Source organism: Poecilia reticulata, linkage group LG22 (assembly GCF_000633615.1).
Source record: "Poecilia reticulata strain Guanapo linkage group LG22, Guppy_female_1.0+MT, whole genome shotgun sequence".
Classification (NCBI taxonomy): Eukaryota; Metazoa; Chordata; class Actinopteri; order Cyprinodontiformes; family Poeciliidae; genus Poecilia; species Poecilia reticulata.
In genome coordinates, this window is record NC_024352.1 from 21,105,069 (window position 1) to 21,115,778 (window position 10,710).

Consider the following 10,710-nt stretch of genomic DNA (forward strand, 5'->3'; position numbering starts at 1 on the left):
GTTATGTGGACATTTTGTATTTTAAGGATAAAATGAAAATAATTCGTTTTGTAATATAAATCAGGCAAAATATATATTTTTTCCAAATCTTTCAATATACAACTTTAGCAGAAGCTACAAGGTTTTTTTTATTTTGAAATAAATTTGTTCTTCATTCAGTGAAGTCGCTCAGTGTGTAGAGCAGACATTTTACTCAAGTATAAGCGATGCTTCATAATAAAATTACACAAGTAAAAGTAAAATGTACAGCAAATTAAAAATACTCCTAAAGGTAGTTTTCCCCCAAAAAAAGTTACTTACGTCGATCTAAATGAGTAAATATATTATAACAGCTTAAATCTAATGGAGCTTCTGTATCCAAACATATTAACAGAAAGTTTAGTGGAAGGAAGAATTGTATACAAAGTGGTATGATATCATCCCTCCAGAAAGATTTTACGAGTCAGTTTTAAAATTTTTGTGCGTACTTGACATTGAAACATTTCAATCGCATGAATTTCCATCTTCTCTGACTGATCACTGCAACTCAACTGAATTTTGATCAAATCTCTTAGCTTCCTTCTAATTTAACTTCCTGTTTCACAACCTGCAAGATGAAATCACGTGTGCAGGGCCTTTTTGGACCCAAGGTATATTTTCATTTGGGGCCCCTCTTAGGAACAAGTCAACACCAAGTGCTTCTTGATTCCTAAGCTACTGTGTGCAACATACCTGCCATCATTTGTAATTAGCTAACCAAACAATTTACATTAATTAGGGACAAATTAACCCATTATTTGTGTTCCAACCATAAATACGATATGGAAATTTTTTTTTATTCAATGTTATTTTAAAAATACATCGTCATCATGCCAGCTTGGTGCTCTTGAGGGCCCCCTGGTGGTGGGCAGCCCGCTCTGCATGTCTGACATGCAGAATTTGATTCTGAAAGTTACATCTGATTGCAAATTGAATGTGGTCTCAAAATAAAACATTAAAACAAAACTTGTGTACAAACCACTACCATCAGTTTGTTGCTGCATCTGACATTTTTATTAAAACATGTTTGTTGTTCATTTAGCGAACTTACTTCCGGTGGGTAAAGTATCCAGAAATGAGTAAGATTAGTAAGATATTAGTAAAATATCAAACATTTTTTGATATTTTATAAAAACATTACTGAAAAAGGTGTATAAACCACTTAAAGAACAAAAAGTTGTCCAAAAAATTACGTAAGTAAATGTAACTAGTTACTGCACACGTCAGACTCAGAACCGTCACATTTTGCAACTCTCTCATCAGAACCAGCACCAAACTTCTCTAAAAAAACTTCTCTAAGATCCCATGAAGAAGAACATTTTAACTCTTTCAGACTGAAAACTGAAACGCTTTTGTTTCTCCAGCAGAAAACTGGAGACAGAATCAATTTTAAAATGTTCTCTAAGAAAGACTGACACCTGCTGGTCTAAAACAGAAGTACACAATGTAAATAAAGTTTGGTGTAAAATTTATTTTGTTACAGTAATTGTTCAACATTTTGTAAAGGAAAGTTTTTTTTCTCTATTGCAGTCAGCTTGAATGGGTAAAAAAAAAGTATAAAAATACAAAAAGTAGATAATTTAAGAAGTTCAGTGGGGGAACTTTAGTAAAACCAGTGCTGACATTTCTCCAGCTTTTAGTTCTGTAGTTCTTTAGCTGATCTGAGGATGATCAGTTCCTTCAGACCCAACTGTGAAGTTCATCTGTTCACCTCAGGATCAGTTTCGCTCTGGACCGGCTCCACTACAGACTGCTGGTGAGCTGCTGAAGAAACAGGTCCAGGGTGATGCAGGTCTGGACCCAATACGTTACATCTGAGCAGAATCAGAGGCAGGAACATGCTGGGTCTCAGCTGTAGGGCTGGTTCTGACTCTGGATCAGAGTCAGCCTGCTCCTCAGGTCCTGGCAGACGGCTGACAGGCTGCTGTTGTCCTCCAGCAGCTTGTTGTGTTCCTGTATGAGGCGTGAAGAGGTCTGCTGCTCCTTCTGCTCCTGCTCCAGCTCCGCCATTAGCTCCTCTCTGAACAGAAACCAGCAGAACCGGGTTGGTTGGAAAAACTCTTTCACTAGAGCAGCAGATAACCGAGTGTTTCAGCAAAAGTCTTTCACATGCAGATACAAGCAAGGGTCTCGCTTTTTTGAAAAGAAAACAATGTTAGCCACTAAAAAAATCAAGATGGCCGCCACGATTTTTCAAGATGGCCACTAAAATTCTGATAGAAACTAAATTTATGGATTAAAATCAGCAACATATTTTGAAACATAATTTTTTTTTTTATTTTCTTGATCTTGTGTTTCCTTTTCCCATTTTCAAAATAGTCACCATGCTTGTAATGGACCACTACTTTGCTAACCACCACAACCGCTAACCACATGAAAAATTATCAGAAGCTAAAGTTAAACATATTAAAAATCTACCATAAGCTAATTCTAAACCACTGAGCACAGAAAACTATTAGCTAAAGCTAACGCTAAACTGCTAAATCCGTAAAAAAATGAGCATAAGTTAATGTTTAACATATTAAAAAACTAGTGCTAAACTTTTTAAGTGCTAAACCAATAAGCACTTAAAACTATTAGCCAAAGCTAACGCTCAGCCGTAAACATATAAAAAAAATTAGTGTAAGCTAAAGCTAAACCCATAAACACATTGAAAAATTAGCAGAAGCTATCGCTAACCATTAAGATGATCCTCAGTTTCTGATTTTGCAACATATTTCTTAAAATTGTATGAGCAGGATAACAAGACAAAGTTCATCCAAATCATGAAATTGGAGAATATTTTTGGGCAATTATTGGTTTAAAAGACTCAAAAACGGCAGAAATCTTGAAAAATGAGTTTACTGCAACAGTGATAGTTCAGATGGACTATCACTGAACTATAACGTCTCAGGAAGATATAAAACGCTGTTAGGTGGAGGAAAACGTACTTCCTGTTCAGAAGGTGTGCAATCTCGGATTGGACTCTCAGATATTCCTGAGCCATTCGTATGTGCTGCTCAAACACCATCATGGACTCGTGGGAGTTTGGACAAGGAGCCAAAGGCTGAAACAAGAGAGACAAATACACAACAAGAAGACGGTGAAGACCAAGGATCCAAGAAGAGTTTTTGTTCGTTAATCAGACATTGATACACCAATAAGTGGGACATTTTTCACTTTTGTTACATTTAAAACAAAGTGAACAACAGTGAGAACACATGGAAAGTAATCTACAGTCCAGGACCTATAAGAAAATCCCAGTGATGTGAACGTACCTGTAACTGATGGTCCAATTTCAGGTAGACGGAGGGAACCGGGCTTTCTGATCCCTCAGTACCTGAACACAAAGTAACATTAAGAAAGTCAGCAATAAGAAGCATAAAGTAAAACTTAAGTAACAATTAAAGTTGGACTTAAAAAGTAGCATTAATACAAATGTAACAGTAACTAAAGATGCAAATTATGTAACAAACAGTAAAGTTAACTAACATGACAATGAACGACTGTTATAGTTACAATAAAGTAACACAAAATTTAAGTTAAAAAACCTCAAACTTAGTTCATTAGTCTTGTTATGTGACTCAACGCTGATGATCCACCTGGAGGAGGAGCTCTACGTGAACCTCACCTGTCGGGCTAATGGTCATCCTCAGCTCTGATTGGCTGCAGGTGCTGACAGAGCTGCTGAAGTGGGCGGAGCTTTGACTCTCCAAGCTGGAGGTTCTGGAGACAGCGGCCCACCGAGCCTGGAGGAAAGAATCAAAACATCAGCTGCGTCCAAGTTACTAATATTCACAAATCACTGACTAAACTCTGCTAATGTGAAAAAAAAAAAAAAAAAAAACACAGCTGGGCAGCTGTGGCATTTACATTAAATAAGAAATTAAACTAAAATCGCACGTGAATAAGCTATTTCATGCGATAAAAATATGGATGTAAACAGTTACATGAGATTAAATTCATATGTTATCTATCAGCCATCAGAAGAGATGATAGTATCTTATGCAGGAGTTAGAGCGACAAGCCGCTTATGCGCGTGCGGAAACTGTCGTCGGTCATTCTACAGAACAGCTACTGATTCAACATTTTTGAATTAGATGACTTTTTATGAACTGTGCGATCCTGTGAGCAATCTGGTGGAGCTACTCGTTTTCCAAAAACAAAAATAAACCATCATCTTCCTACTTCCTGTCGTCTTTTTTGTTGATTTCACAATCAATCGAGTTTATTTTCACAGTTCAGCAACAAGGCAGTTCAAAGAGCTTCAAACCATAAAAACACAGACAACAACTGAGAAAGCCAGTAAACATCACATTTTTCCATCTTTAGACATTAAAATGTTGATTAATGTTTCATTTATTATCCAAGTCTAAACAGGTGGGCTTTTAGTCTAGATTTAAAGGGACTCAGTGTTTCGGCTGTTCTGCAGTTTTCTGAAAGGATGTTCCAGATTTATGGTGCAGAGAAGCTAGAATCTGTTTCTCCATGTTTGGTTCTTCCAGACATGAGAGGTCTAAAACAAATCTTTAATATATTCTGTATTGTTGTATCATTTTGTAAAACGTATTTTCGCCACTGGTTGGTCATGTGATGCATGTCGTGATGCGTACAGTTTTGCGAAATCCATCTAATTTGATACGGCTGAAAAACCTATCAAATAATGTGAGATTTTTTTAAATTACCGTGGTTCCATTCAGTGAGTTTATTTTAAATTTGTGTAGTTCTAAAGTTGATGGAAATTGGAGGAAGTGTCTGTTTTTTATTTCCTGTTACCTTTGGAGTTCTGGCCTGCAGCGGGATTCTGTTCTCAGTGTTCTGCAGCGTTTCTTCGCCGCCAGATGCAGAACTGTGTTTGGCGTCGTCGCTGCGATTGCTGTGAATCGTTCCATCAGCACACGAGCCTGAAAACAGGACACAAAACCCACAGAATCACCGATAAGTACCAGGAACATTTGTGGCCCCTGTACTAATTTTGTGCGGCCCCCAACTGCAGTTCAAAAATTATACAAATTTGGCCCGTACATGCAGATGGACTTTTAATCTGAAATCAAGGTAAAAATTGCTACAAACATAATTTTATTAAACAGGAAAATATAAAGTTCAACACAAAGTATTTGTCTTTTTATAAACAAGTTTTAGCAAAAGGTAAAACCAGAATACTTTTACTGAAAAGCCAAGTTTTGCTTTTATTATTTCTTAAATTTAGCTAAAAAATAGCAAACATTTTGAGACGAAGTGACCCAATTAAACTGAAAACTATATACCTTTATTTTTCAATGCAGCAAACATAAAAATCTGCTACTAGGTTTTCATGTAAACCATTGTATTAGGGCCATTGTAAGAAGAAAAAGAACAGGAGTAAATCTTTGCCAAAACAAATCAGAAAGACATTTCCTTGAAAAAATAAAATTTTTAGTTTAATAGAAATTTTCTACAGAAAAAAACTTGATTAATCACTAAATTTGAGTTTTTGGCAGAAATTGACTCCTTTTGTTCTAATACCTGGTCATAAAAATCCCTTTAAAGTCTAAGATCTACGATAGATATCAGGCTACTTTTTTTACTTGAAAAGTTTTGGTTGGGTTTTTGGAACTGCAACAACTTTTGACTCTAAAAAATTTTGTCCCACGTGACAAAAACTTTGGACACGCCGGGTCCAAAGTGACTCCAAACGTGGGCCGATAGGCAGCAACGTCTTTCCCACTCAGTAGCTCCATACCAACAATACCGTACTGCTGTTATGGTCTTACAGCAGAACATTATACAATGGAATCGGACCGACCCGTTCAGTGGAATCGTTACCTGTGCTCGTTGCGGATGAGGAGCCACTTCTGTTGGATGACGAAGACTGGTGAGGAAGATTGAGGGGTTCATCAGAACCTGGGAAGTACTGGAAGCACAAACATGTAATCAGAGGCGGGAAGTAACTAGTTACATTTGCCGGAGTAAGTTCAGGGAAAAAAGAGTATTTTTACTTCTTCTTGAGTAACCTTATGATGAAGTACTGCTACTCTTACTTGAGTAAAATCTCTGGATACTCGACTCACTGTGAGTAACTAAGTTTTGCTACTTGGATGCTCTACCCACCTCTGCATGTGATTAGACAACGTAACGGTGGTAATTGAACAAGTTTTATTTATATGATTTAAGCTGAGGGTGTTCAAACTGGGGCCTGCGGGCCATTTTCAGCCCTTGGACTTATTTTTTTCGGCCGCACAACCATAACTCAACAATAACTTCAGACAAAACTACAACTTTTAAATCAAAATCTACTTACAAAAATGTTAGTAGATTAAAGATGTTATCTTTTATAAGCTTTCTGGTTTTCTTCTGTTGTCATGGTAACTAGGACCACATCTGCTCATTGACTTGTACTCTATAAAGTGACATTTTGTGCACCTACATCTGAGTTTAATTGTTTTTTGTTTTTCAGTTTTCTTCAATCGAGCCAAGGAAAACATGCAAAAAACATTTTTCCAACTACAATGAAATTCCTACAAAAAACATCAGATTATTTCTTTGATTAAAACCGTTCACGCTAATTTTATTGTTGAGAAAGTTAAAAAGAGCAACATTTTTGATAATTTTAGTTTTTAAAATTGAAATGATATTTTCTGATCTTAAATGTGACTAAATGTTTGCACATCTCTGATTTAAAGGTTGCTGCAGCTGCAGGAAAGCCGTGCAGAGCGTTACCTTCATCAAGCTGCTCATGGTGTCCCGGACCTCGCTCATAGACGGCCTTTGACTAGGCTCTTTGTCCCAGCAGCGGGTCATTAGCGTCTCGATGGGTTCAGGGAGATCCTTGATCAGAGGAGGACGAGTTCCTGCATCACAACGACCCGGCAGTTAGCTTTGTATGTAGCAACATAGGCTACATTCATGGGACTCTAAACTCATATATGACCTATGACCCTGAATAAAATCCAGCCTGTACCACTTCCATATGAGAATTCAGACACGCATCTGATTTTTCTCCAAGCGTCTGCAGTCTTCAGCTTTTACGTCATGGATGTGAAATGTGTCATAATTCTGCACCAGAAAAGGCAGGATGTGGTAAATTAGGAGGTAAATACTGGCTGAAAATTATGATCATAAATTTATGAATGAAATTTGAGTCACTGCATAACATCATAATCCCACCAATTGAACATCTAAACAGACTTCTCTACAGACGTTGCCGTCAACATTTAGTGAATAAGAGAATCGGATTTCAGCAAAAACAATGAAGTGAAATAAATCTGAATTGAGCAACTGCGTTGCCATGGTAACCCACCTCTGTGCACCGCCCACATGATGCAGAACGCCGATCCGCCGATCTCCTCGAAGGGCTTCCGGCGGGTGATGACCTCCCACAGGATGATGCTCCAGCTGAACACGTCACACTTCTCGCTGTAGTTACTCCCTGAAACAGCAGGCAGGAGAGAAGCTGCAGCTCAGGGAACGACAGAGCAGTGCTTCCTTCACAAAAACGATCAAAACTTTGTCGAAAAAATTAACTTTCACAAGTGTAATGTTTCCATCAAGTAAGAAATGCAATTAAAATCACGTGAATACGCTTGTTCACATGATAAGTCATTAAAAATCATGCCGTGCCATTGTCCTCCAACAACTTCCTGCCGTCTTTTCTGCCAATAGAATCATCCGACGGCTGACCACTTACGTGAGGCACAAAAAATTATTTCATTGCAGTTCTTTGCAAAATATTATGATACGTCTTTTGCATAATTCTGACTTTGATCACAGAAGATTAAAGTCAGAATTCTGAGAAAAAAGTTCAAAATCTGAGATTAAAATCAGAATTATGAAGAAAAAAAAATCAGGATTCTGAGAAAAAAGTCGCAATTCTAAGAAAAAAGGAATTTTGAAAAAATGTCAGAAACCTGAGGAAAAAGATGAAATTCTGAGATTAAAGTCCGAATTCTGAGAAAACATCTTTACAGTGGTGCTAATCCTCGTCCGTAAAATATTATTTTAATATCTCAACTGAGTGCAAAAAAAATTGTTTTCTTTGTGCGATTATCTGGAACCGCAGCTGACGGCAGAAACGCAGCCGAAGCGCCTCGGACCTTCAAACACCTCGGGAGCCATCCAGGCGGCGCTGCCCTTGTTGTTGGTCATGTAGGTCTGGATGTCGCACGCCGTCCCGAAGTCACAGATCTTCAGCACCGTTCCCCGGGCAACGAGAAGCAGACTGAAACAGAGACAGAAATGTAAAAGAACCCAACAAAAACCAGAGGACCCTGATGCATCATGGGCCGCCGGTGCTTTTACTTTGGCGGTTTGAGGTCTCTGTGGATCAGCGCTTTGGGCTTCATGTTGTGCAGGTAGGCGACGCCGTCCGCGCACTGCAGGCACCAGCTCATGGCGTGGGCGGCCGTGTAGTGAGGCAGCGGGTCGGCGCTGTGCAGGACTGCAACACAACAACAACACTAAACTTTTTCCTCAAAGATAAATTAAAACAATTTTGGTACCAGATAAAGATAACATACATTTTAAAAGTTATGATTTAATTACTGAGTTTTCCAATTCGGCCAAGTGTGGAAAAGTGACAGTAAAGTTGGTTGATAACCTGATTTAAACGTGACAAAAGAGACAAAACTGGAATAAATCTGAAATGTATGCATCTTTTCCTGTTTTGTTGTGTGTTTCTCTAAAGAAAATGATAAATAAGTAGCCCTACTTTAAAATGTTTTTACTCCAGTAAAAGTAAAAAGTAGCCAAGAAATTACTCAAATAAGAGTAAGAAAGTATTTGTTAAAAAGTCTACTCATTGTTGGTATTTTAATAATTTACATAAGTAACAAAATATAATCAGACAAAATAATTTCCAAATCAGTTTCTTTCAATAAAAAAACTTATGAAACTTTAACAGAAACTGTAGGTGTGTCTGTGTCTGGTGAATCTTTGGTTAAAAGATGTTTGTTTTTCATTCAGTGAGTAGAAAATCCAGAATTTTTACTAAAGAGTAGAAATAAAAGTAAAAAGTACAGCGTAACAATACATAGTTATTGAAGTAAATGTAACGAGTTACTCTGTGAGTAAGACAATCAGAAGAGACTCACGGTTGTATAAAGAGCCACATTCTGCGTACTCCATCACCAGACAAACCTGACGACACAAACGAAAAAAAAGATTGAAAAAAAAACAAACATGACCCACAATGGAGCAATTTAATTCTCTATTTGTTCAACATTTTGATGAAATATGGAGAGAAATAATCATTAAATCCTCAAATCTGGGCCGAATAATAGATTCTACTTGAATCTATTATTTACTAAATGATGCTAATTGATTGTTAACTTAAGAAATATGGCAGATTATGACTCAAATCTAACTTATTTAAGCTTTTAATTTACTCCAGAACGCTCAGCTCATTTTATAGTTATAAACAGAACCAGCAGAAACTCGTGGTAAATGTTTCAATGATCTGTCGGGTTCTCACCGGGTCGTCACAGGAGCCGTACAGTTTCACAATGTTGGGATGACTGACCCGGGAAAGCTGCCGGAGCTGCACACATGCAACAAAAACAGGTCCAAATGAAAATAAAAACAATTCACATCAGCAGCAACAAAGACACAGGGATTCATCTGGGTTTTCTAAGGTTCTGTTCAGAAATGAGTAATAATTACATCTATGAATCAAATGTACTAATATTGGAAATCAGTTCAGAGGAACACAGACATTCACCTTTAAAAGCAGATAAAAGAAATGAATATATTAAATACTGTCTTGTAGCATTTCCAATTTATGCTACATTAATTTCTAATTGTGTAAAATAAAATTAATCTTTAAAAAATATAATAAAATTGTAGCATATATCCTTTACAATGCAAGAATGTTTTTATTTTAAGATTTTATTATAGAATAATAAAAAAAAAGTATATTGTTTTTATGACCTTCAAGTCTGGAACAAACAGTTCCTTTAGATAAATGAAAATATTTTCATTGTTTACAGTCGCCTTTGATTTAACAAAACAGTCTGACTAATAAACATGTTTCTTTTAAGCATTTTAACACTGGTTTCTTATTTTCTCCCTGCTTTTTGTGTGAATGTTGATAATCATTTACGGCTCAATAGGTTCTCTTTTACCCCAAAAAGTACATTAAACTCTGTAAACTACATTTTAAATAATTGATATTTTCACTGAGGTTCAAGTAAGTTTTGCAGCCCTGTGCAGATTTTATTTACTAAAAATAAACCAAAAAGGGCTTTTTGGTCAGTAAAAGGATCCGAACTGGCTCCCCATCAAACATCAGCGTTGCTTAAACTGGACTGAACCTGGATCTCACCCCGGTCAGTGTCGGTTCTGACCCATAAATCATGGATCCGTACCTCCACCAGGAAGGCGTTTCTCTCTGCGTCGCTCTCGATGGTTTTGATGGCCACATCTTTTCCTCTCCAAACAGCCTTGAAGACCACACCGAAGGTTCCTCTGCCCACAGCCTGCAGCCACACACACACGGAACCTGGTGATGGACCCGCTGATCCGAACCGTTCACCGTTACGCAGGAACTTCACAAGCTCGGCCCTGAACCTCGCCTCGAACCTCTTCTCGACTGCAGAACCAGAACTTACCGCCTCGAACAGGATATCATCGTACTGGATGTCCTCAAACACCATGGTGCCCCCTTCCTCTGGGCCGAATCGGAACCAAGCCGCTGCTCCGCCGCAGATCCAAAGCACCAAAACAAACTATCTGCAGTTT

At 37.7% G+C, this 10,710-nt stretch overlaps 1 protein-coding gene across 1 annotated transcript; it reads right to left on the bottom strand.

Annotated features, from left to right (window-relative positions):
- Positions 1-1,515: 1,515 nt before the first annotated feature.
- Positions 1,516-10,625, bottom strand: LOC103458953 (mitogen-activated protein kinase kinase kinase 7-like). The gene is made up of 14 exons (XM_008400106.2): positions 10,581-10,625; positions 10,338-10,448; positions 9,446-9,511; positions 9,066-9,111; positions 8,275-8,413; positions 8,070-8,194; positions 7,277-7,405; positions 6,697-6,827; positions 5,803-5,890; positions 4,774-4,901; positions 3,629-3,746; positions 3,276-3,337; positions 2,949-3,064; positions 1,516-2,038 (listed from the first exon to the last, which is right to left on the bottom strand). Exons 1-14 carry the CDS (start codon positions 10,623-10,625, stop codon positions 1,867-1,869), a joined length of 1,476 nt encoding a protein of 491 aa, XP_008398328.1. The 3' UTR covers positions 1,516-1,866.
- Positions 10,626-10,710: the final 85 nt, after the last annotated feature.

Coding starts and splice junctions, on each gene's coding strand:
- LOC103458953 (XM_008400106.2), bottom strand. CDS start 10,625: ATGGTGTTTGAGGACATCCAGTACGATGATATCCTGTTCGAGGCG. Junction 7,406..8,069: donor GGCTCCCGAGGTGTTTGAAG/GTCCGAGGCGCT, acceptor CTGCTGTTTCAG/GGAGTAACTACAGCGAGAAG. Junction 3,065..3,275: donor AATTGGACCATCAGTTACAG/GTACGTTCACAT, acceptor CTCTTGTTTCAG/CCTTTGGCTCCTTGTCCAAA.